This window comes from Prenolepis imparis, unplaced genomic scaffold, assembly GCF_030444845.1.
Source record: "Prenolepis imparis isolate NDT839.2.m4 unplaced genomic scaffold, iyPreImpa1.0 SCAF_12, whole genome shotgun sequence".
Taxonomy (NCBI): Eukaryota; Metazoa; Arthropoda; class Insecta; order Hymenoptera; family Formicidae; genus Prenolepis; species Prenolepis imparis.
The window spans coordinates 13,675,937-13,703,389 of record NW_028141170.1 but is presented as its reverse complement, the minus strand read 5'-3'; the positions used below and the strand labels follow the sequence as shown (position 1 = coordinate 13,703,389).

The window sequence follows — 27,453 nt, the reverse complement described above, 5'->3', positions numbered from 1 at the left end:
CGTTAATTTTACAGTTTGAAGTATTACACGACCAAGATTTTTTATCGTTCTGTTATTAATGGTAATATGTTTACTATTTTTCCTTCTACATTTATTACCAAAGGTTCCAATGGATTTACATCATGATGATATGTAGACTCAATAAAATAATTTTCAGATGAGGCTGTATGTCTAGATTCGCCACATAGCGCAGTTAATTTGTCTTCAATTGTAGAACAATCTGCGATAAGAGTCAAATACACTTCTGACTTCTTTTTAATCAAACTTAACATTTTGTATATATTGCGAATATAATTTTTTCTAATACACATGCACCAACGTACAATTTTTTCGGCTTTCAATCGTTTCTCAATATGACCTTTAATATTGACTTTTTCAATAATATTTTTTATAATTATTTCTGAAGACTTACGAAGTTTTATGGTGTTTTTCGACCAAAATTGTTCATACTTTTTAGTAATTTTTTTGGCAATATTGCAAGTTTTTACTTCAAATGTAGATTTTGTCTTGAGTTTGTTCTGTTTTCTTGTCTGATAATATCGCTTATTATAAAGCCATTTGTAATTAGGATCCAATCTTTTTTGTCTATCTCGTTCATGCTCAAAGTTTTTCGAATAACGCATTCGCTTTTGTGCGCGTTTATTTTCTAAATCTTGTTCATATCGATATCGATCTTTAATGCGTTCATCTTCTAAGTTCCGTTGATATTGATTACGCTTTTTAGCGCGCTCATTTTCTAAGTTGCATTGATATCGATTACGCTTTTTACCGCGTTTATTTTCTAAATTTTGTTCATATCGATTACACAGTTTAGCGCGATTAGTTTCTAAATTTTGTCTATATCGATCGCGCTGTTTAGCGCGATTGTCTTTTAAATTTTGTTTATATCGATCGCTCTGTTTAGCGCGATTAGTTTCTAAATTTTGTTTATATCGATCGCGCTGTTTAGCGCGATTATCTTCTAATTTTTGCCGATATTGATCGCGTTGTTTAGCGCGATTATCTTCTAAATTTTGTTTATAACGATCGCGTCGTTTAGCGCATTTATCTTCTAAGCTCTGTTCATATAGATCGTGCTGTTCAATACAATTATTCTCTAAATCTTGCTCATATGAATCGTGTTTTTCAGTCTGATTATTTTCTAAATCTTCTGTATAGCGTGCACGTTTATTTACGCAGTGATTTTCCAAATCATGTTGTTTACTTTCTTCATAAATATTATTGTTTGTTTTCATGCAATCCTTTAAAGCATTTTCCGTTAATTGTAATTGATTATTATTTAATTCTGTTTGGTACAAACGGTCGTCGATATATCACGACCGCACAATAGCGACGAGCAAAATAAGGAATCATCGAGAGAATTCGGGAAAATTCGGCGATTCTCGGAAATCGGGCAATTACCGAAATCAGTGAGACGAACAGGCACTTCGCCTCGAGTCTTTGATCGACATAGTCACATTATATTAACCTCATGTTCATTATATGTATTATACGCGCGGCTATCTAATTGTAACGACTGCGAGCTTCGTGATTCGAGCTCGTTTTTTTTCTTCACAATAAATCTTACGAGATCAAGAATCGAGTCCATACTGAATAAATTATATCCAGTATTCCCAGTTTGTCCTTGAACCAAACGGCCGTTATATATCGAGCAGCAAATTTTAAACGAAATTGTGGACGAATAACTGGGACGTCGATAATTCGACGATACATTATATGGTCCTTCGAGCCGGATTTCATGTTGGAGCGAGCGAGATCACGGAGTCTGCTGCAGCGTGGAGGAAGCATATTCTCGAGGCGACTTTTGACTGACTGCATGTCTTGACCGCTGCACCTGTGAAGTTTGGGTGAGCTGTTCGTTTCTTTTGCTGTGCCAATCATGCGTAATTGTAATTTGTAATTTATCGCGAAGGCATTCAAGATAAATCATGCCTATCGACCACAGTCCGTCGGGCGCGTCGGCGTCGGGCGCGTCGACGTCGGGCGCACCGGGAGCTCGTTCGAGTGACACGGCAACGTTTAGACGGCGTCGAGCCACGTTGAAGGCATCGCGAATCGAAACATTTGTTAATAACGCAAACGCCGAAACGCCAGAAAATATCGCGCACATAGAAGAAAGACGTATTCGATTGGATGCAATTTGGAGCGAATACGACGAGTTGCAATCGCGGATCGAAGCGATTGATGAACAGGAAGCGAGTGACCGAGTGATTTTCGAGGAATCATTTTATGCAGCGTGCGCGCGGATTCGGTATTTGACGCGGCCTGTTCCGGCGCAGCAGGCGGTGCAGCCGCGATCGGAGCCGGGCTCAGCGGAGTCCATGGATTCAGCCACTCATATTCGTCTGCCAAAATTAAATTTGCCATCGTTTTCTGGCAAATACGATGAGTGGTTTCCATTTTGTGATATCTTCACGACGATAATTCATAACAATGACACGCTATCAAGCGTTCAAAAGTTTCAATATCTTAGGGCGTCCTTGACCGGCGAAGCGATAAATATTGTCAGATCTCCGTTGGAGATATCGGATCGAAATTATGATGTAGCTTGGAGCCTATTGAAAGAACGATACGACAACAAACGTGTTGTCGTTCAGGCTCACATAAAGGCGATACTCGAACTTTCGGCAATGACTAAAGAAAATGCGATCGAGTTGCGGCGGATGTCGGATGGCGTATCGAGACATGTGAGAGCATTAACCGCGCTGAAGCGTCCGGCTGATAGCTGGGACGACTTATTGATTCACATTTTGAGTTCAAAACTGGATTCCGTTACTTCTCGCGAATGGCATGCCTCGCTGAAGGGCTCGGAATTGCCTACATTAAAACAATTTTTAGAATATATTGCGCACCGCAGTCAAATATTAGAGTCCGTAGAGAAAGGAGCCGGGGATGCATCCGGTCGAATGGATACGCGTTCGCAACGCCAAGCCAATAACAAGCGTCAAACGGTATGCGCGGCAGTCGTTCGCGGCAGATGCAATTATTGCACCGGAGAGCATGCTATTTATGCATGCAAGGAATTCGTCGCGCTTTCTGTTGATCGACGAATTGCCGAAACACGGCGGCGCGGTCTGTGTCTTAATTGTTTGCGTGTCACGACTCACACGGCGAGTAAGTGTGTGTCGGGCGGATGCAAGACTTGCGGATTAAAGCACAATACGTTGTTGCATTTGCGACGGGCGGAAGTAGAGACAAGGAATAACGATGGCGCGCCGATGTTGGAGCGATCGTCGGGGTTTTCGGGTCGTGTAGCCGCGAGCATGCATGCGAGCGTTAAACGGGGCGATCGCGACGTGTTGTTGTCGACGGCGGTTATTTATGTTTTGGATAGACAGGGGTCGCGCAAATCATGTCGGGCATTGCTCGACTCGGGTTCGCAGGCCAGCTTCATATCGAGCGGCCTTCTCGAACGATTGCAGGTAGAATCTCGCCCGGTAAATGTTTCCGTTTCGGAGTAAACGGAGCATTATCAGCGTCGAATCGAGTCGCCGGAATAAAGCTTCGATCACGTGTGAATTCGTTCGCGGCACGCTTGGAGTGCGTGGTCGTGGATCGAATCACAGATAGGATTCCCGCAACTACTATTATGCGTCGAACGTTCAAGCTGCCATCGGGCCTCGTATTAGCGGACCCGCAGTTTAACGTATCGGCGAGCATTGACATGCTTATCGGAGTGGATTTATGCTGGGGACTTTTATGCGTAGGTCAGATCGGAGCAACATCGGAGCATCCGATTTTGCAAAAGACGTTGTTGGGCTGGATTATTGCGGGACGCGCCGTCGGCACTGCGCAACCGTTAAGTCGAATGAATGCATTACACGTTGCTTTGAGTGGGGCAGGCTTGCATGAGAGGGTAGAGAAATTCTGGCGTGCGGAGGAAATAACAAGTATTCGTAACACATTTACGATAGAGGAACAGGCGTGCGAGACGCATTTTTTAAAAAACGTGGCGGTTAACGAGCAAGGTAGATACGTGGTTAAGTTACCGGTGAAGGAAGATGTGCTAGGCCGTGTCGGCGAATCGAGGGATATAGCTTTGAGACGCTTCTATGGTTTGGAGAAACGCTTGCGGCGCGATCCGGTGCTTAGGATCTCGTACATTGAATTTTTACGCGAATATGAGAAGTTAGGACATATGAGGCGGATTTCGACGCGAGATCGCGAGGAGGGGATATCGATCTACTTGCCGCACCATGGTGTTATGAAGGGTGAAGGTCAGAATGCCAAATTGCGCGTAGTATTCGATGCGTCGTGTAAGAGCAGTACAGGAATTTCGCTGAATGACGCGTTGATGGTCGGACCAACTATACAACAAGATTTAGTATCAATATTAATGCGCTTTCGCGCGTTCGCGTACGCATTCACCGCGGACGTGGAAAAAATGTATCGACAGATACTAATTGATAACTCGCAAAATAGACTGCAACGTATATTATGGCGGAGTAACCCGGACGCGCCGATTGACACATATGAACTACTCACGGTAACGTACGGAACGAGCTCGGCGCCGTTTCTTGCAACAAGGTGCATTCAGCACTTGGCGCGGGAGCACGCCGCAGAATACCCGCTCGGTTCGAAATGCGCGCTTCAAGATTTTTACGTGGACGATCTACTCACAGGAGCAGATACTATAGACGAAGTAGAACGCGTTCGGGAGGAAGTAGTCGAATTGTTGAGACTTGGTCACTTTGAACTACGTAAATGGTCGTCCAATTGCACACATTTAGTACGAAGGTTCGATACAAGGGCAAGGACCCTGAACAAAGACGCTGGAAATAAGGTTCTCGGGATCATATGGGAATCATTGGACGACGAGTTTCGCTTCGAGTACAATCGCGAGTCGGTATGTGAATCCATTACGAAACGCACAATACTTTCCGAAATTGCAAGCCTGTTTGATCCGTTAGGTTTATTGGGGCCGATAACCGTCGTGGGCAAAATAATTTTACAAGATGTCTGGCAGTCCGGGGTCGGTTGGGACGAATCGTTGCCAGAACATATTCATGAGAGATGGCTAAGACTGAGGTATCAATTACCGTTTTTAAACAAATTAAGAGTACCTCGGTGGGTAGGAATCGGGGCTAACGCACGAAGCCTCCAGATACACGGATTTTGTGACGCTAGCAAGCGCGCCTACGGAGCGTGCGTTTATATACGCAGAGAATCGGATCGCGGTTGCTCTCAAATTAGATTATTAACAGCTAAATCAAGAGTCGCCCCGGTGAAAACGATCTCCATACCGCGTTTGGAGTTAAGCTCCGCGTTGTTGTTAGCCAGATTGATCGAAAAAATTCGATCGTCGATCGACTTGTCGGCAATGAAAATTGTACTGTGGACGGACTCCATGGTGGCGCTGCAATGGATCTCGTCTCTGGCGCGCAGGTGGACGACATTTGTAGCGAATCGCGTCGGCGAGATACAGCGCTTAACGGAAGGGGTAGAGTGGCGTCACGTGCCATCGGCAGACAATCCGGCGGACGTTCTGTCGCGGGGAATCGGTTTATCAGAACTAATAGAACATTCAATGTGGTGGAACGGACCGCCGTTTCTCGGGGCGGAGGAGGCACGCTGGCCGAATAAAGAGATCGCCGAAATGTCAGCGGAAGCCCCCGAACAAAAAAGAATAGCTGCGACGGTGACAATTATCGAGCGACCTACGGTCCTAGAATTATTAGATAAGCACTCAAATATTGACAAGATATTGCGAATCATAGCATATTGCGTACGTTTTATCAAGGCGCGTTAAATTAGACATGATGAGGTGATTGTTTCTCATCGCGAAACAACAACGGCGTTGCGAATGTTAATTAGAATCGTGCAAAAAGAAGCATTTCAGGCAGAATATTGTGCCATGAGCGAGAATCGGGCAATAGCTAAGTCGAGTAAAATTTTATCACTAGCGCCGTTTTTTGACGATGACAAAATTATTAGAGTTGGAGGTAGATTGCGAAATTTTGCATTGCCATACGACGCTCGCCATCCGATGCTGTTGCCAAAGAGTCGTCTTGCGAGTCTTCTTATAGAAAGGGAGCACATTCGGAATATGCATGCAGGTTTGCAGGCCACAATGTGTGCCGTGCGTCAGCGGGTTTGGCCACTGGCGATGCGATCGGTAACACGTAAAATCCTGAGAAAATGTGTCATCTGCTTTAAATGCAAACCGATTGCATCGCAGGCATTAATGGCGGATTTGCCGAAGAGTCGAGTAATCCCTTCTAGACCGTTCGAATTCACGGGTGTGGACTATGCCGGTCCGATATCACTAAAGGAAGGCAAGCGGCGCAATGCTAAGATGCACAAGGCTTATATTTCTATATTTGTATGTTTTTCAACGAAGGCTGTGCACATCGAGCTTGTAACCGACTTAACAACCGACGCGTTTTTAGCTGCATTAAAGCGGTTTATTTCGCGTAGAGGCAAACCGACATGCGTATATTCAGATAACGGTACTACATTTGTTGGAGCAAATAGAAAAATTAAAGAGTTTATACAATTAATAAATAGCGAACGGTCACAAAATGCGATCAAGGAATTACTGTATTCTCATGATATTTCATGGAAGTTTATACCGCCCCACGCTCCGCATTTCGGGGGTCTGTGGGAGGCCGCCGTTAAGTCCGCGAAATTTCATTTATATCGAGTAGTGGGCAATGCGAACTTAACGTTGGAAGAGGCGCAAACGGTTTTGTGCGAAATCGAAGCAGTAATGAACTCGCGACCGCTTACACCGTTGAGCGAAGATCCGAATGATTTTTCATGTATTACACCCGGGCATTTTCTGATTGGCACAGCATTGAACAGTTTTCCCACACCAGATTTGACAGAAGAAAAGGAAGGTCGATTGCTCCGATGGCAGCGTGTCGAGTATATTCGTCAACACTTTTGGAAGCGCTGGAGTGCAGAATATTTACACACATTGATGGAGCGTCAGAAGTGGAAGACGAGCAAGGGCGAGAAATGCGAGATCGGAAGGCTCGCCTTGATTCAGCAGCCGGGACTGGGCCCTTTACAGTGGCTGCTCGGAAGGGTGGAAGAAATACACCCAGGCGCTGACGGCGTGGTTCGTGCAGCAACGATAAAAACAGCGCGAGGAAGTCTAACCAGACCCATATCAAAACTGGCAATGCTGCCGTTGGAGAACGACGATCAAACCCGAAGAGAAGCTAACGACGATGGACATTCTCCGGACGATTAGGCGGGACATTCGCAGCGTGCTTGAAGGGGTCCTTTCAAGGCGGGCGGGAAGTTTGGTACAAACGGTCGTCGATATATCACGACCGCACAATAGCGACGAGCAAAATAAGGAATCATCGAGAGAATTCGGGAAAATTCGGCGATTCTCGGAAATCGGGCAATTATCGAAATCAGTGAGACGAACAGGCACTTCGCCTCGAGTCTTTGATCAACATAGTCACATTATATTAACCTCATGTTCATTATATGTATTATACGCGCGGCTATCTAATTGTAACGACTGCGAGCTTCGTGATTCGAGCTCGTTTTTTTTCTTCACAATAAATCTTGCGAGATCAAGAATCGAGTCCATACTGAATAAATTATATCCAGTGTTGTGTGCCTCGAACAAGGCACTGGGGTTGCGCCGAATTAAGGATGAGGATCCTCGGGTCGACCGGGACGTCGTAGGGTGTTAGGAGAACTATACTCTCTTCTTTTGATTAAATCGACTCTTATTTCTGATTAAATTTGGTTTCACTTTATTTCTCGACCTTTCTTTAAATATATATATATATATATATATATATATATATTCGCGTAACATTCGATGTTTGACTAACGAGCGTTTATTAGTAATTCTCTTAATGATTCAGATTTTTTATTAGTGAGTCTCGTCCTGATGTTCCGGATTCTTATTAGCGACCACGTCTTGATGTTTAGGAATTGTATTCGAGACTGCCTTCGCGGGCGGGCTCTCCGTCTTATATCTTCTTTTGTTCTTTGATTTTTAACGGGCGAGGCCCTTGGAAACAAGTCCCCGATTGGTTAACAATACTCACGCGTTTTTGGTCTAAATGCAAGCGAAGCAGGTCGAAGTCCCTGGCCTTCGCTTGCAGCTCACGATTTCCGTGCTTCGTGCGTATTTCGCTGCGTTAGCATTTTCGTTCGACGAGCGTTTGGCGAGAGCGCTCGTTTATAAGTAAAAATGTTTTACAATATTATTATTTCTAATAACTACTGGTTATAGTTCGGGCTATAACATCCCTCCCCCGTAAAAAAAAGAAAAACGGAGGTAAGAAGTTTTTCGCTTCCTTTCTTATCTTACGTTAAAATTATTTCTAATGTTACTTACAATTATAATTCCCGTTTACAATGTAGTTTTATAATCGTTTCTTATTTCTAAAATCTAGTACTTTGGCTTCTTCTTAATATTGATCTTGGTATGCCAAAGTCGACTATCCTAACTGATGGTCGTCTTTTGTTTTTATTTCTTTGTCGTATTATTATCCAAAATACTATAATGGTTATTATAATTAATATTATTATTATTCCGCTAGATGTCATCGGATAGATAAATTGTTTCGTTGCGTAGAAGTTTTGTTCGTTGTTTTGTAAGTCGTTATCTATGTCTGTCAATTTGGCTTTGAGGTTTGTTAATTCTAAGCGATGTTGTGAGATGTTTTCTAGCGTGTCTTCGTTATGTCTTGTTATATTTCCGTCTCCTGGAATTGTTATATTGATACTAGGTAGAAAGGTTTCTAGAACGGTTTCGTATGTTTTTTCTTCTGTTTCTATTATTGTGTCTGGTGTTGTCAGTTTACAATTTCCGTTTAGCGTAATTTCGCCGGTATTTCTTATTATTTTATTTTCGACCGTCACATTGTATGGTTATCATTTGTTCGGCGTCCGTCGAGTATAACCAAGTGTGCTCTTGGTGTAATGCTATCCTTAACATGTGGGTTGAGACATAGTGTCTTACATTACATTTGCTCTGATAATGTTGTCGCTGCGTATACATTTGAATTTCGCATGGTGCGTCTAAATCTACGCGGTGTACAGATGAATTGCGTTTACATACATATTGTGTATTACTTTTATTACAGTTTCGTAATTCGCTTTCCGTCATTGTCGCATACGTTAATTTTTCTTTATCTATAACAATTATTTGATTATCTATTTTGATATAATTGTATACATTATTATAAGATGGTGTGGGGAATTTTATTACTTATCATATTTACAAAATCATAGGTCGGTTGCGCAATTAAAGGGAAACGCAAAATAGTATATATTGTTGTCGGATCACAGTACGCTGTTATCGCGGTGTTTTTTTCTATCGCTGACCAGTCGTCTGTGCGGACTTTAAAAGGAAAATATAATCCTTCAGGTAGTTGCGCTGCCGCTTCTTTTAAATGAATTACAATGTCATTAATTGGCATTAATTTAGGGTGCATTTCGCCTTTTCGTATATATGTTAAATATTCCATTATATTTTCTGCATCCTTTACTAATTCGCTTATAATTGTATCTATGGCCCTGAAATGGTCACGTATTTCCTCTAAAAGAAATAGATTCGGTTACGGTTTTTCGCAATATTTTTTCGTTATGTTCAATTATATTTTCTAATTTATCTAAATGCGCTACAGTAGCATTTACTAATTTTAATTGGTTTCTAATCGCGTGTTCTGTTACTTGTCGATTATTTTCTAATAATTCTAGCTGTTCGTTTATGCGTTTTTCGTCATTTGCGTCCATGGTCCCGAATAATGTTTTCGCTATTGAGCCTATTCCGTTTATTAGTCCTCGATGTTTGTTTATAGGTCTTTTGTATATAGTGTTGATTTGATTCATTATGTTATTCAAATATTTTAATTTTCGTTTCGCGATATTATTTGAATTGATACATATGTTCTTATAATAAGGGAGTCGCAAAATAGTTGAAACGCACATTGTTTCTGTTTGTTTTAGATAACTTTTTATTTGTTCCTGTCTGTAGTTTAGGGGTGCTAGGTCTAATTTTACTACTAATTTCAATGTTTTCTTGGAATAGTGTAGTTGACCAATTTGCTCAAAGTATATCCCTGGGCTATGCTTGAATTCCGTTATTTCATACGGTCGATTCTTCTCGCGTTGATTCGCGGATGCTGCAACGTTGCAGATTAAGAGTGTGAGTGTCCTGTAATAATATATTGAGTGTTTATTTTATCGTTAATGGTATCTCTTTAGTTTGCAACTTTTATCAGGTGAGAAAGGTGTTAGTTTCATGTGTGACTCTTGAGTCCTGGGGTGCTTCTGCATCTCATCGTTTAGTCTTATGACAACCTTTGTGCCGCAAGGTTTAAAGATATTAAAAAACAAAATTCTTTTTAATAAAAAAAAATGTTCAGTGACGGCTTATTTTTCTATTGTTTGGGGTGTGATGAGGTCACCCCCTGGTGGGAGCCTACGTGCTCCGCATGTGTGCGTGCACGTGTCGTGCGTCGCTCGCCTGTGGTGGGGCCGGAATTACCGGCCACCCGTTTGGGGCGGGCCCATGCAGCTATCCGCCGGGCTGCGGGCACCCCGTTTTCTCTGCGGGTGTCCGTGGACATTTCCACGGGGGTGCGCACCGTACAGGAGGTAGTGCCTGTGCCTCCGGAGGAGGCCTTCCTGATTCCGGTTTACCGGATCTTGCAGGCCCAACAACAAGGGCGGCCCTAGCCGTACGGTCCTGACCGTCGAGATGCTTGCGAGGCGGATGATGATTGAGTAAGTATTAGTTTTCTATAAATAGTTTTAGTCTATTCGTATGCATGCGCACTGCTTTTCTTCCCTTTTTAATTGTGTAGTTTACGTCGGAATTCTTTTCGGTTATTACGTACGGTCCTGCCCATAGTGCATCTAATTTTTTCGATCGTCCCCGTCGGAGCGTTTCGTCGTATACTAGTACTTTGTCGCCTATCTTAAATTTTGTTTCTTTCGTGGATTTAGCGTAGTACCCTTTGGCTTTTATTTTTTCTTCTTTAATATTTTCTTTCGCGAGTTGGTTTGACGCCCGTATTCTTTCTTTTAATTCTTGTGAGTAGTCGTCGTAACTATACGCTAGTTTAGGCGGTCTCGCTAGGGCTGTCGGTAGGTCCGCTTGATGTCCGTATACTAATTCGAAAGGTGTATGCCCCGTAGCCGTGTGTGGGGTCGTGTTATACGTAAACATTGCGTAGGGAATCCACTCGTCCCAGTCTGTTTGGTCGGCATTTATATAGTGTCTTAAATATTCGGCTAACGTACGGTGTGAACGCTCTAATGCTCCGTTGCTTTCGGGGTGATAAGCTGTTGTCTGAATTTTATCGATTTTAAGTAATTTGCACGTATTCTTAAATATTTCACTTACAAAATTTGTTCCTTGGTCGGTTAGAATTTTTTCGGGAATTCCGTATTCGAAAATTATTTTCGTGGCGAATTCTTTCGCGATCGTGTTAGCTTCTTGGTTTGCGATCGGTATCGCTTTGCTAAATTTGGTTAAATTGTCTTGGAAAGTTAGTAAATATTTATTTCCGTTATTAGTAATTGTTAACGGTCCGACTATATCTAACGCGCATTTTTCGAATGGTTTACTCGGCGTGTCCGTAATAATGAGGGGTGCTTTTACTCGTCGCGATAATTTATTTTTCTGGCAGGATTCGCATTTCGAGATATATTTTTCGACGTCTCTTGTTAATCCTGGCCAGTTATGTTTTAATCGAATTCTTTTTAGTGCGCGTTCGATTCCCTGATGTCCTCCTGTGGGTGCATCATGATATTCGTAGAGTATTTGTTGTTTCTCCTCTTCGGTATATACTCTAGCGTTATCGGCGAGTTTTTCTTCTCTCTCTTCTTCCTCTTCTTCTACTTTGAAGATTTCTCTCTTTCTTCTCTCGCTTGCATCTCGAGTTACGTGTCGACTTAGCGCGTCGGCGTTCGCGTTTGCTCGTCCGGCCTTGTGAATTATCTCGTAATCGTATTCTTCTAATTTTAATCTCCAGCGGATGAGTCTTGATCCGGGGTCCGTGACGTTAAATAGCCAAATTAGAGGTTTATGGTCGGTTATTATTTTAAATTTTGTTCCATAGACATATGGTCGAAAATGTTTAACTGCCCATACGATTGCTAACAATTCTTTTTCGGTCGTATTATAATTTTGCTCTGCCCGAGATAACACTCGGCTGGCGTAAGCGATAGGTCGGTCATTGCCTACCGGTCCCTGTGACAGCACGGCTCCGATTGCGTAGTCGGAGGCATCGGTGGTCACGTTGAATTCTTCGATGAAGTCCGGATATTTTAACACTGGCGCGGTCATTAATTTTTCTTTTAGGGTGTCGAACGCGATTTGTTGTTCGTTTCCCCATACAAAAACTTCCGTCTTTTTTGTTAGTTTTGTTAACAGTTTCGCGATTCGCGAGAAATCTTCAATGAATTTGCGATAGTAGCCCGCTAGTCCGATAAACGATTGTATGTCTTTTATTTTTTGTGGTGTCGGAAAATTTTTTACCGCGTCTAGTTTCGACGGATCGGGTAATATGCCGTTCTCGGAAATAATATGCCCTAAGTATATTACTTCTTTACGTAAAAATTCGCACTTTTCTGGTTGCAATTTTAAATTATGTTTTCGTAATCTCTGTAGTACTTCCACGAGTCTTTTGTTATGATCCTCTAAGCTGGATCCGTATATTACGATGTCGTCGAGATAAACGAGACATCTGAGCCCTTGTATTCCTGTTAGTACCGAATTCATTAATCGTTGGAAGATTGCAGGCGCGTTTTTTAATCCAAACGGCATTCGGTTGAACTCGTAGTGTCCATAGGGGGTTGAAAAGGCGGTTTTATTTTTATCGCGCTCGGCCATCGGTATCTGGTGATATCCTGATGCTAGATCAAGCGTCGTAAAATATTTGGCGTTCCCTAACTGGTCCAATATATCGGTAATATTAGGCAGAGGAAATGAGTCGCCTATAGTTAAATCGTTAACTTTCCGGAAGTCTACTACTACCCTGAGTCTTTGTTTTCCTGACGCATCGGCTTTTTTCGGCACTACTAATAATGGAGCATTCCATTGACTCATGCTTGTTCTAATAATTTGGTCTTTTAGCATTCCTTGCACTTGCTTATTTACTTCTGTTTTATGCTTCTCGGGAAGGCGGTATGGTCTTACGTTGACGGGCGAGGTGTTGGCGCGCGTGTTTATCTCGTGCTTTATCGTCGCGGTGCATGTCAGTGGTTCTTCATTTAAATGAAATATATCGCTATATTCTTCGCATATCCGTTGTACTGAGCGTTTTTCTTCGACGTTTAGATGATCCGTGCGTAATAATTGTCAGATTCGTTCGTCGCGCGTTGACGAGTTATGAGTGTCGCTCGTGTGTATCGTGTATACTTTGTGTGCGTTATCTTCACATATGTCTTCTACGGTTACGAGCGGCGTACTAATCTCTACGGTCTCGTCAGTCGTATTAATTATACTGACGGGGCACACAAAATTTTTTGGTTCTACCATGCATCGTCCGATATATATTCCCGGTGCTGTTTCTTCGGCCTTTATCACGCCTATCTTATTACAATTCGTTGCCGCTTGTATTATCGTTTCGCTACGCGGTTTTAATTGAATTTTATTGTACGGTCGTAATTTTAATACGGCGTTTCCTATTTGAATCTCCTGTTTTTTATAATCGCACGTGACTTGTTGCTTTTGTAGAAAATCGATTCCTATGATCCCTTCGTATTCCATTGGGAAGTCATCCTTTACGACATAAATCGCGTGTTTGATTTTTCGGCTGCCTAGATCGATAGTCGCGTAGAATTTTCCTATTGTTCGCGCTTTATGCCCGGTTATGCCGATCAAAGTAATTTTGTCGTTGTATATCTCGGTTTCACCTTTCAGATGTTTAACTTTTATTAAAGAGACAGTAGCTCCAGAATCGTAGAGCATGTTAATCTTGCCGTTCTTTACTTCGCGTATAGGTAGAGTTATTGAATTCAGGCTCGCTGCTCCACGAGGCGTCTGTCGCACGTGAGTCACCTGATATTCTATCGCGCGTGTCTTTTTATTCTTTTCTTCTTGCCATTCTTCTTCGTCACTGCTATACTCGGATTCGGTATCTCTTTTTCGCGATTGTGGTTTCTTACGGTTTTCAATTTTATTTATGCTTCGCGATTTTTTATTATCGGTTCCCTTATCGCGGTCCGGTGTATTTGTTTTCGGCCTTCCATTTAGAGTCCAACACTCGTCGCGATTATGTCCGCATTTTTTGCAATAATTGCAGAATTTCTCTACGGTATTTGCGCGAGGGGGCTTGTCCGGTTTTGGGAGCACGTATTTATTACTGCGGCAATCGCGTCCGTAATGTCCCGATTTTCCGCATTTATAACACTGCGTGATTTTATGTTGACTTTATCGCGGTTGTTGCCCAGTTTTGCTTTGCGATGCATTTGTCATTCGCGATGCGTTAGATCCTATTAACTTTTCTTCTGCGGTTGCGCCCGTTATCGCTTCTTGGAGTGTTGTGTATCGTTGTGATCGCACGAGTATTTTCAATTCGTTACGTAACCCGAATTGGAAATTTAGTTATGCTTGGCTTTATATGGTTTCTAAAATAGCACGCTTATAGGTGCTCGAACGCTTTTCTCCCTCAATCATTGAGCTATATAATTTCCTGGCAAGTTTGTCGACGCGTTGTTCGAAACTCTGTGCCGGTTCGTTAAAGTTTTGCTTGAGCGAATTGAACTCGATTTGTAAATGCGCTGTACTCCGCTTACTTTGATAAGAATTTTCTAGTTGGTCTTTCAATTCTTCGAACGTTTGAATGTCTCGTGTCTCGAAATCTTGCATGGCTTTTCCCCGTAATTTAGTAAATAATATTCCTTGAATTAACGCTTCCTCGTCATCGGGGTGAATATTTTTAATTGCGTACGTACAGGAGTTTAAAAATTCTTGTAATCGGGTTCGCGTTGTGCCGTCGAACTCCGGTATCATTATTCGCGCTTCTTTTAATGACATGTAGCGTTGTGCGGTGTTCCGCCGGTTTCGTATGTCACGTTCGGTTCGTCCGTAAGCCATACGAGGCTCGTGTTCTTCGTCCAAATCTCGATCATAAGCGCGTTCGCGGGATCTAATCTGCCTATTGTCTAAGCGCCTATCCGCTCCCTGTTCGCGTGTGTGTTCGCGTAGATTCCGTCGATCTCCTGCGTCTCGATTGCGAGGGTAGTCGCGGTGATCACGTTGATTATTTCTGTCTCGCTCGGAAGTGAGTTCGCGTAAATCTTGCTGACTATCGCATCTCTCTTCCGCATCTTGATTACAGGTGTGTTCACGGAGATGTCGATTATCGCGGTGCCTATTTGCATCCCGTTTGCGTGCGCGTTCGCGGGAGCTTTGACGACTGTCGTCTGATCTCTCTCCGCGTGACCTCCAATCGTACATTTTATTTATTTCTGTCCGCATTTCGATTCGTAAATCTCGTAGGCCTTGTAATACGTCGCGCATCAATCTCGTAGGCCTTGTAATACGTCGCGCATCAAAGGATTTTCCTCGTTCGCGTTGTTTTCGACGGGTGTCCTATGTTCGGCGGGTGTCCTGTGTACGTCGACTTCTACGCGATGTACGTTTCCGCGCTCTATAGTTTCGCGTAGGCGACCAATTTCGCGGTCCACAGCACCCACGGATACGTCCGCTGCACCATTTGGTGGAGTGTGCATTACCGACATGTTATCTTCGTTAGAGTCAAAATCGCTACTATCGTACGTAGTTGACCATCCGCTTTTCTGTGACGCGTTGCTAGGGGTTTTGCTTGCGCGTATTTTAATTTCTTTTATATTTTCGTTATTACCGTCTGTTCGCGTCTTTAGTATACTTTCGTCAAAGCTATCGAAGGGGAACTCGCGCTTAACAATGACGTTCGCGGGTAATTCGTTTTCGCTTTCGCTTGAATATTCGTTTTCTAATTTTCTACGAACTCGCTCGAGTCTTTCTACAGTTAAGGGTAACGCTTGAATCGCTCGTTTGGCTGAGTCGCTATGTAGCCAAGATTTGTTCGCTATCGGTTTCGGGGATGTCTTGTTCCCTTCCGACATTCACGCAGAAATATTATAAGGATCGGACTTACAGTATTACGGTTCGCATCGTTACGCTCTTTATCGCTCGGTACGGCTTGGCTGCTGCTACTGCAACTCAATCGCTCGTGGGCTGATAACGGCTGGCGGCTCGGTGCTCGTGCTTGACACGGCAGGTCGTCGCTCCGTGATGACGCGTTGTCCGTGAGATTGTCGCAGGTCGGCGTTGTCCTTAGGACGTTGGCGATCCTACTCGATTCTCAGCTGCTTGCTTATCGCTCTTCGTACTGCTTGCGTTGTCCGTCCTTCTCTCTCACTGCACTGTGGCTTCTGCTTATTTCCGTCAGTTGTTTTTCTAACTGACGTGCCTGCTTCCACACGTTGTGTATGTGTGTATTGCGGGTCTTATTTTTTAGTATGCTGCTTTCTGTATTGTCCGTCGATTATTTCGACGTGCCTGATTTTTCTAATACTTTTGTATTGTTTTCAGGTCTTCAGGTTCCTGCTGGTCCTGGCGGTCCGTCGGCGCAATCCCACCGCTGCCACCAATTTGTTGTGTGCCTCGAACAAGGCACTGGGGTTGATTAAGGATGCGCCGAATTAAGGATGAGGATCCTCGGGTCGACCGGGACGTCGTAGGGTGTTAGGAGAACTATACTCTCTTCTTTTGATTAAATCGACTCTTATTTCTGATTAAATTTGGTTTCACTTTATTTCTCGACCTTTCTTTAAATATATATATATATATATATATATATATTCGCGTAACATTCGATGTTTGACTAACGAGCGTTTATTAGTAATTCTCTTAATGATTCAGATTTTTTATTAGTGAGTCTCGTCCTGATGTTCCGGATTCTTATTAGCGACCACGTCTTGATGTTTAGGAATTGTATTCGAGACTGCCTTCGCGGGCGGGCTCTCCGTCTTATATCTTCTTTTGTTCTTTGATTTTTAACGGGCGAGGCCCTTGGAAACAAGTCCCCGATTGGTTAACAATACTCACGCGTTTTTGGTCTAAATGCAAGCGAAGCAGGTCGAAGTCCCTGGCCTTCGCTTGCAGCTCGTGATTTCCGTGCTTCGTGCGTATTTCGCTGCGTTAGCATTTTCGTTCGACGAGCGTTTGGCGAGAGCGCTCGTTTATAAGTAAAAATGTTTTACAATATTATTATTCCTAATAACTACTGGTTATAGTTCGGGCTATAACACCAGTATTCCCAGTTTGTCCTTGAACCAAACGGCCGTTATATATCGAGCAGCAAATTTTAAACGAAATTGTGGACGAATAACTGGGACGTCGATAATTCGACGATACAAATTCTTTTTTAGATTAGTAAATATGACGTTGCTTTTCTAAACGATTTAAACTTTGTTGTTCCGTCTCACATCGATGTATATACGTCGATGTGAGACGGAACAACAAAGTTTAAATCGTACGTATACGATCTGCTTCAGTCTCTCTTGCTTTTATTACAACTAATGAAAGCACCTTTTGAGGAGCATATTGTGGATCTTGTGGAAAATGCTCAATAACATTAGATTCAAAAATCTTAATTAAATGCAAACGCATTAAACTATGATCATATTTTATTTTTTCGGGTTTAATATTGAATAACAATGAAATTGCAAAGGCTATTGCGAAAACCCCGTAATCGCTACCGTTTGATTGGTATTGTACAGTAGGAAATTTGACAGATTTTTTTTCAAATTTAAATGTTGGAAATAATTTTTTTAAGAATTGTTCATGTTGTCTATGCAATTTTTTATTATTTAATGAATCATAAATAAATATTTTTTTTGTATCGTAATAACTACACACCCAATGTCCATCTGATGGACCTGACGAACTATGTAATATTTGTATATGTTTTTTATCAATTGGCATAGCCTGAATAATATCAGGAAGTTGTAATCGCCACGTTTGGACAGGTCTATAATCTGAACAATTTTTTAAAAGATTGTCAAAATGTTCCATATGTATATCGGTTAACCATTCGCCTCGCATAATTATATCTTTTTCTCTAGGCATTAGAACTATTTGTTTGTTTGTCTTTACAGCCATTTTCGTATGTATATATATAAGATAAACGCTTTATATAAACAATAGCTTTATATAGACTTTTTACTTTATATAGAATAGTTTTACTTTTATATTTTGTATAACAATTTTTTTATAAACACAGTATTCTGTATCGGCGCACAGCAGCCTTGTATCGGCGCACAGCAGCCGCTTTTGACAGGCGCACAGCAACCTTATATCGGCGCACAGCAGCCGCTTTTGACAGGCGCACAGCAGCCTTATATCGGCGCACAGCAGCCGCTTTTGACAGGCGCACAGCAGCCTTGTATCGGCGCACAGCAGCCGCTTTTGACAGGCGCACAGCAGCCGCTTTTGACAGGCGCACAGCAGCCTTGTATCGGCGCACAGCAGCCGCTTTTGACAGGCGCACAGCAGCCTTGTATCGGCGCACAACAGCCGCTTTTGACAGGCGCACAGCAGCCCTATCTCGGCGCACAGCAATCGTTTTTGACAGGCGCACAGCAGCTCTGTATCGGCGCACAGGAGCCTCTTTGTGATTTTTTAAATAATTAAAATTGATTATACTTACCTATATGTATATCCACGTGAGAAGCCGCAACTGAAATCGTCAATTCTGGAGACCTTGGTCTGCGCAGAAAATTAAACTTCTTGTTTCACATTAACATTATGGAGTTCTTGGTCTGCGCGGAAAATTAAAACTTGTTTCACATTAACATTATTTAAAGGGAGTGGATCTTTAGAAATTACATACCTTTAAACAACAAATTATTTGATAAATATAAATGAATTTATTATTTAGTATTTATAATTTATACATGGATTAATACAACTTTCTCCAGTTTTACCACGACTAAAAATAATTAAAGAAGAGAATACTGTTAGCTAAGAATGTGAACAAACATTACAAACTGTTCATTAAGAAATTACTTTCTCAAATTTTACGTTTTCTAAATGTTTTTAAATATCTAATTATATATTTATTAATAATAATACATGAATGTGTATGAAATCAGACAAAAGTTGTTTGATTTGAAAGAAGACAGAAGATGGCGCTACTGACTTTTCTCTAAAGGGCGCTTTTTAAGGTCATTTGAAGATATAAGGTCATTCTTAAGTTTATAATTTTTTAAATGAAACTTCTATAATTTTTTTATATAAATCGATTCTTCGCAATTTTCGGCATAAAAAGTTATAAAAAGGTAACCAAAAAATGAATAGTTTACGAAATATTTTATATCTAAATTTAACAGTAATTTTAATAAACTAAAATATTTTAGTCAGTGTTGGTCAATAAAATCTTAAAACCTTGTTTAAAAATTCGACTGGCAAATCACATCTTACATATTGTTATTTACACACCTGGACCTAATAATGGTGTTGATTGAAATTGTTTATCAAGGCAGAGAGGGGTATAGAATCGAAGGGTCTGAATAGCTCAGTTGGTGAGAGCAGTCGCCCGGCAAGCGAAAGGTCTCGGGTTCGATTCCCGATTCAGCGACTTTCGGATCTATATTTTTCTCGCCTATAATTTTATAGGGGGGTTAGAGGGGAGTCGGGAAATAAATCTCGAATTGAGATTATTCCCAAATAAAGTCTTATAATATAAGAATTAATTTTAGTCAGTGTTGGTCAATAAAATCTTAAAACCTTGTTTAAAAATTCGACTGGCAAATCACATCTTACATATTGTTATTTACACACCTGGACCAAATAATGGTGTTGATTGAAATTGTTTATCAAGGCAGAGAGGGGTATAGAATCGAAGGGTCTGAATAGCTCAGTTGGTGAGAGCAGTCGCCCGGCAAGCGAAAGGTCTCGGGTTCGATTCCCGATTCAGCGACTTTCGGATCTATATTTTTCTCGCCTATAATTTTATAGGGGGGTTAGAGGGGAGTCGGGAAATAAATCTCGAATTGAGATTATTCCCAAATAAAGTCTTATAATATAAGAATTAATTTTAGTCAGTGTTGGTCAATAAAATCTTAAAACCTTGTTTAAAATATTTAAATATAAAATATCTCGTAAACTATTCATTTTTGGCCATCTTACCTTATAACTTGTTATGCCGAAAATTGCGAGGATTCGATCTATATTTAAAAAAAACATAAATGCCCTTCAGAAAAAAGTTAGTAGCGCCATTTTCTGTCTCCCTTCAAATTAAACAACTTTTCTCTGGAACATTTTGTTGTACAATTAAAAATAAAAGATTTTAGGGATGGTCAATTAACTTTCTAACTATAATACGTAAAGTCGCCCCCGCTCCCTTTTCAAGCAAGGCAAGGGGTAACTATAATTTCAAATGAAATCTCATATAAAATGTTATATGTATATGGACATGGTGAAAAAGATATGGAATTTTGTGGAATGAGATTTTAATTTTAATTTTTTATCTTTCAATTTTAATTTTTTTATAATTAAATTAAATTTTTAAATTTTCTAAGAAATAAATTTTATTTTATTTTTCCTAAAAATGAGTTTAATTACTATGATTTCTTTAATTTTCCTAGAAATTAATTTAATTAATAAACCATACCTGAGAATAATATAGAAATTATATTCTTTATTATCCTCTTCCGTTGTTTTTGTTATCCTCTTCCTCTTTTTCTTCCGTTTATCTATATTGTAACTGAAAAAGTAAATATTAAATAATTTAACAAATATAACATTATTAATTTTCTCCAAGAATATGGATAAGAACATTTATATATTTTTAGAAATAATAATAAATAACGTAAAAAGTGATAATTTATTAATTTTTCCTTATTTTATACCAACAATAAATATTTATAAAAGAAATAAGATAGAATGGTAGCTTAATAAGAAAATATGTACTTATAAAAGAAATAAGATAGAATGGTATAGCGTATAATAAGAAAACAGTTATTATATTATGAAAGAAATATAGTATATCACATATATGTATAGTAATAGTATTGAATGTCAATCAAATGTATGTAGTATATATAATGGTATTTGCAACTACTTTCTTGTTACGCTATCATTTTACTATTTCTGTCATAATAATAACTACCCAGACAACAAGCATGTCCTACAGATATTTTAAAGCCGTCTTAAAGACGACTTTTTAAAGACAATTTTTAGACATTACCGAATGACGTCTGTTAGACGTCTTTTAGACAATTTTTTAAGACGTTTTTAAGACATTACTAAAAGACATTTTCTAGACGTCTTAAAGACGACTTTTTTAGGACGTTTTTAAGACATTACTAAAAGATATTTTCTAGACGTCTTAAAGACGACTTTTTTAGGACGTTTTTAAGACATTACTAAAAGACATTTTCTAGACGTCTTAAAGACGACTTTTTTAAAGACGTTTTTAAGACATTTATCAAAAAAAGTCTTAAAAACGTCTTAAAAATAGTTTTTTAGGACGTCTTTAAGATATTATTAAAAGACGCCTTCAAGACGTCTAAAAGACAATTTTTTAAGACGTTTTTAAGACATATATCAAAAAGTATTAAAAACGTCTTAAAGATAGGTTTTTAAGACGTCTTTAAGACATTACCAGAAAGACGTCTTGAAGACGTCTGAAAAATAATTCCGAGTCTACAACAGGAGAGACTATATCGATAGCTGCATATATATAGAGGGATTTTTAGTAGGTGAGAGTTTCACACTCTTTCATCACACTGATTGATGGGATGAAGTGCATATATAATGCATTTCCCTTATTTTTTCGGAAAAAAGACGTTTTTAAGGCATTATGAAAAGACGCCTTAAGACCGTCTTAAAGACGTCTTAAGGCCGTCTTAAAGACGTCTATGAAATAATTTGTCGATTGTCATTTTAACAGTCGACGCTGTCCGCGTTATTCAATTTTATTTAATGGCGAGTTGTACAGAAGCGTGTGAACGTACGAACGTACAGAAGATATATACGAGAGCGCAGATTGAAATTAGCGAGACAACGTTGTGGCAAAAGATATATCAGCGATATTAGCGACTCGCAGTGACATCGATATATCGAGATTTGGCGGAAAGTGAATAGAGGCGGCGGGATATAGAGCAAATTCGCGGGATATAGCGAAATTGAAAAGGAGAGAAGAGTATACATTAGATAAAAGGTATTTATTCAAATATATATTTTTTTTTATATATACACACTTTCATTATCGGATATTTCATTAATATTATATATATGGCATGCTCCCACATAACATCGAAGTCTTGTAGATATCTAAAAGATATCTTATTAAAGAAATCTTTATGACATTTCTAAAAGACATCTAGAAGACATCTTTTAGATGTCTAAAGAGATTTTGTTGAAGATGTCTTTGTAGAATTTCTAAAAGATATCTATACGCGTTCGAAAAGACGTCTTAAAAGATATCTTTAACATGTTTGTAATAGACCTATTAAAGATATCTAAATGATTTCTCTTAAAATATGTCTTGAAGACATTATTAAAAGATATCTATTATACATCTTAAAGATATCTCAAACATATTAAGATTTTTAAGAAACATGCATATATATATATATATATATATATATATATTAATTAAAACCAATGTTTTAAAACAAGTGTTATATGTTATATAATTTAATAATTACACGGGATTACGTTTTCTAAAAGTATATTTTTCGACTCCAAAAGTTCGCATCTAACTTAACCTTTTTTTTTTTTTTTGATTCGTAGTGGAAATCCTCATGGATACCACCCGCCTCCGGGTAGAGGACGGGCGGTTATGTGGGACTTCTTGCTCCCCTTGGCCGGTCCACGAATGGATCGGTCAGGGGGCGCAGGACCTTACCTCACTAAAACCACTACGGGTACCTTCTCGGGCGTTAATGGGGAACGGCCAGGATGCTGGTATCCCATGCCGTCTGGCCGTCCCCCCGCCTTTCCCTCCTTAGGAGAGTGTCGCGGAAGGCGACACCTTCCCCCCCGCAAGTGCGGGTATTCGCGGTTGCGGTGCAGGGCGGTATCTACCCCACGCCGCGCCCTCCCATAAGTTTGGGGGGCGGGGTCACGGCTCGAGTGTCCCACCCGAGCCGCCACCCCCCGCCCCCCGGTTGGGGTTCCCCCTGGCACCCAGGAGGGTGGCCAGGTTCGACCGTCAACCGAGGGGGCCCTCTCAGGGAAATCACCCCCGGGGGGGTAACTTCCCTCGCGGAGGTTGCTCCCTCCAGCCGAGAACGCCCGACCCTGGGCGTCTTTCTCGGCGGAAGGGCGACAAGCCTCCGCTCCCTCGCAGGGGGGGACCGCGTGCAATGGGGAATGCAAGCCGAAGCTTGGACCCCCCGCGGCCCCCCCACTGCCGGGTGTCGCGGCTCCCCCCCTTCCCTTAAAGGGGTTCGGGGTTCGGCCATCGGCACACGGCGCTAACGCCGAGGTCTTTCCATGGAGAGACCCCGGCTGGACGGGGGCGCGAGGCCGCCCGCCCCCCCGCCGGCTAACTCTTGCGAGTCGCCGGCGGGCGGGCGGGCGGCCACGCGCCCCCGTCCCTCCTACACGTGGGCGGTCAGCGACGCCGGGCCCTAAGACCCGACAACGCTAGCCCCCACAGCCCCGGCGGTGGGGCTCCCCCTCATCCCAAAAGGAGTTGAGGTTTGGCCTCCACCGCCAGGGAGAAAAGCCGGCGCACCCCCCTCCCGCCACAGGGAGGAAGGGGGGAGGCCGGCACCCTGGGGGCGAGAGCCACCCAACCACCGGCCGAAGGACCTAAGTCCCACGGCCGGCGGCCAGGCGGCCCCCGTCCCCGCAGGAGGGAGGATCTCATCCAGCTGCGCTAGAAGAGACCCCCCCCTCGTTTCCACCTTTTCTTTATCACCTCTCTCGCTTCTACCAATTCCCTCCCACCGGGCCTGGGAGGGGAGCTGGGGAGCAGATGTTAGGTACATCCCCAAAAACTCCCCTCCCATTAGTTTCATCCTGGGTCGGTGCCATAACTTGCATCTGGCGCCGACCCCAAAGTGCGATCCTGGCTCCCGCCGTCACTCGCATCCTCCTCCTCGCTGCCCTCCTCGCCAAGGGCCTCTCTCCTTCTTCCCTCCTGTTCTCGTTCTCTTTCCTTCTCCTCCTTCTGCCGCATTACTGTTTCGCAGAAGGAGGAGAAGGCCCTCCATTTGTCTTCACTCCCGACCGCCGCCGCAATTACGGCCGGGAGCGAGAGGTCCGCGCCCACTGCGGACACGAGCTCCCTCCTCTCTTGATTCCACGCAGCACACACCTCGAGTGTGTGCTGCGCATCGTCCCGCTCGTGTCCACAGTGGACGCAACGGGTCGTGCGCTCCTTTTCAATGCGGCACAGGTACACACCGAAGCATCCATGCCCGGTGAGCACCTGTGCCATCCTATAGGTAACCCCTCCCTTGGCCCTGTCTATCCACTCGCGTAGACAGGGCCGGATGGCCTCGACAGTCCGCTGCCCCGGGAGCCCCGGTCTCTCCAGGAGTTCGGTCCATTGGTCGACAGCGGCCTGTCGGGCGTGGACCTTCACTGCACGCCGGTCTCTCTCCGTGGGAATTATTCCCTCCTCCCGAACACCCCGTATTCGCCAGTATACGTCTGAATGCATGTTGGCAAGGATGTTCAGGGGAGGGATTCCCGCCATCAGTCCCACGGCTGTCGCACTCACCGTACGGTATCCCCGGCACACGCGATTGGCCACCCGCTTTTGCACTTGGCACATGGTGTCTCGCAGTTTGCGGGTGGCCTCCATTTTCGCGGCCCATATTGGGGATCCGTACAGCGCCATCGCGTGGACTGTCCCGGCGTACAGCCTGCGAACACCCGCATTCGGCCCCCCGAGATTCGGTAAGAGGCGGCCGAGCGACATTGCCGCCCGCTCAACTCTCGGGGCGATGCGGTTGAAGTGTTCGCGGAAGGTCCACTTTCCATCCAAGTAGAGGCCCAGATATTTTATCTGTGCCCCTACCAAGACAGGGGTTCCCTCTATCATTAGCTCCGTCCTGGGTGGCGCCCTTTTACGTCCGTTGTAGAAGTAAACAGCTTCCGTTTTTTGAGGCGCCACCCTTAGTCCTAGCTCCTTAATGCAGCGCACGACCCTTCCTACGGCTATTTCTGCCATCGCCTTGGCTTCCCCCCAGTCCTTTCCCCCGGCTAATATCAACGTGTCATCCGCGTAACATATAGCTTTACAGCCGGGGGGGAGGTTAGTCCGAAGGACCGAGTTGTATGTGAGGTTCCATATGAGCGGACCAAGTACAGATCCTTGTGGAACCCCACAATACATTGCCCTCTCGCATACATTCGCCTCTCTATCGATATATGTTATCGTCCTGTCCCGGAAGTAGTCCACTATTATGGCAGCCAGGTATCCAGGCACCTCGTGTATGTCGAGCGCCTCGGATACCCGGTGCCAGGGTAGGGTGTTGAAGGCGTTGGAGATATCCAACGATACCGCCAACAACACCCCACCCCCCTCCATGACGGCCTCCGCCTCCGAGCGGACGCGACTGATCGCATCTATTGTCGATCGCCCGGTGCGGAAGCCGTATTGCTCCTCGTGCAGATCAGTGGATCTACTCCGGGACAGGTGCCCGACGAGACGGCGGTGAATTATCCTTTCGAGGATCTTACCAGGGCTGGTCCCTCGGCTTTCCCTCCTTTGGAAGAAGGACCAATTTGGCCTTCTTCCAGACTGGGGGGATTTTTCCTTCCTTGAGGCAGTTATTATACAACTGCCTCATCTCCTCTCGCAACTCATTATGGGCGAGGCCCCACAACTTCCCATGGACGCCATCGGGGCCAGGAGCTTTCCCGTTCTTTATCCCTTTGATGGCGCCCATGAGCTCCCCTCCCTTGACCCCCATTTCCTCCTCCTCCCAGTCAAACTCTCTATCACGCATAGGATGCACGCTTGCGTGCATGACCGGGAAGAGGGCTTCGACTATTTGCTCGACGAATTGGGGGTCCAAGGACTCTGTCAGTGGGGACGCCGCGCCTTTGAGTTTCCTCAAGACCATACGATACGGCCGTCCCCACGGGTCCCTATCCAGGGAGAGGAGAAGCTCCTCCCAGGACCTCGCCCTTGCGTTCCTTATCGCGTTTCGGAGGGCGTCCCGTGCGGCTCGGTACGCCCTCCATCCTTCCTCGTACCTAGGGTCCGTAGGATCCCTTCGCAACCTCTTTCTCTGGTGGTCGGAGGCACGTCGTAGCTCCGCGATCTCCTCCGACCACCAATACACACATTTCAATGGGCGGAACCTGACCCTTGGTATGGCTATGTCGCAGGCCCGTACAACGGCCTGCGCCAGCCTTTCTTGCTGCGTGGACAGGTCCCACTCATCAAACCCTTCCATTGCTGCACCAGCACCGACGACAGCAGCCATCCATCGGTCGACGTCTATTCTCCTGAGGGCCCATCTTCTTTGAAGGCCGTCCAAGACTCTGCGGCGTCGCAGCACCTCTTGCTTATAGGCGGAGACGGAGAAGGTTATACATCGGTGATCAGATAGTGTTTCCCTCTCCGTCTCCACCCTCCACCCTGTAATTTGTCCAGCCACAGAGGGGGTTGCCCATGTTAAATCTATTATGGACCTCCCCTGTGGCCTCACGCAGGTGTGGTTACTCCCCCTGTTGGCTAACACTAATGTTTGCCGCGACGCCCAGTCGAGGACCGCCCTTCCTCTCCAGTCCTCTCTGGGGGAACCCCAAACGCCCGAATGGGCGTTGAAGTCCCCCAGGACTATTACATTTGGTGGCGCTCGGCACCCACTCAGGTCACGTGACAGGGCCTCTAGCTTGGCCTCGCATTCCGCGACCGCGACGTTGGGTGAGATGTAGATGCCGACCACCACCAATTGCCCCCAGGAGACGCCGACATATCCCTCCCTCGCCCATAATAAGGTGCATGGCGGGGAGGTTCTGGTCTCGCGTCTGATGATGGCTACTTTCCCGTCGGCGCTGGTTGCCCAGTTTGCTCTTTGCAGAGCATTGTACGCCTCCGTAAGCACTCCGAGTCCGCAGTTGAGCTCGCACATATGCTGCAGGATCATCTCTTGTGCGGGCCCGGAGTGGTTTACATTTGCCAGTATCACACGGCTCATAGTCGTTTTTCTGGCTGTCCCTCCTGCTCAACCTCCATCCCGTCACTCTCATCATCTGCCTCGCTCCCTCCATGTTTATTCCTTAACTTTCTCCTCTTTGTTCCCGATTCCTTCACTCCCTCCTCTTCTTCCAGATGTCGTGTCCTACTCTTGTCGTTTGACGCAGCAATTGCGGTTTCATGACCTCTTTCCTTCTTTCCTTTATCTTTTCGCTCTTCTCCAGGAGTCTCCTTCCTTCTCGGAGTGGGCTGTGTTGATGGCTGGTTCTTCTCAACCAGCTTGTTCAGCGCCACCCCTCTAACTCCTTTCTGCACCGGTGTACAGGCTTTGCTTCCCGTTCGGTGTTTTGCGGGAAGG

The 27,453-nt window shown here is 43.7% G+C and overlaps 3 protein-coding genes across 3 annotated transcripts; all 3 read left to right on the top strand.

Annotated features, from left to right (window-relative positions):
- The first annotated feature begins 1,928 nt into the window (after positions 1-1,928).
- Positions 1,929-3,461, top strand: LOC145943378 (uncharacterized). The gene has a single exon (XM_083050894.1). It carries the CDS (start codon positions 1,929-1,931, stop codon positions 3,459-3,461), a length of 1,533 nt encoding a protein of 510 aa, XP_082907020.1.
- A 128-nt stretch (positions 3,462-3,589) lies between these two features.
- On the top strand, positions 3,590-5,749 carry LOC145943377 (uncharacterized). Its single transcript, XM_083050893.1, has one exon. It carries the CDS (start codon positions 3,590-3,592, stop codon positions 5,747-5,749), a length of 2,160 nt encoding a protein of 719 aa, XP_082907019.1.
- A 321-nt stretch (positions 5,750-6,070) lies between these two features.
- Positions 6,071-7,198, top strand: LOC145943375 (uncharacterized). Its single transcript, XM_083050892.1, has one exon. The coding sequence runs from the start codon at positions 6,071-6,073 to the stop codon at positions 7,196-7,198; it is 1,128 nt and encodes a 375-aa protein (XP_082907018.1).
- The last annotated feature ends 20,255 nt before the right edge of the window (positions 7,199-27,453 follow it).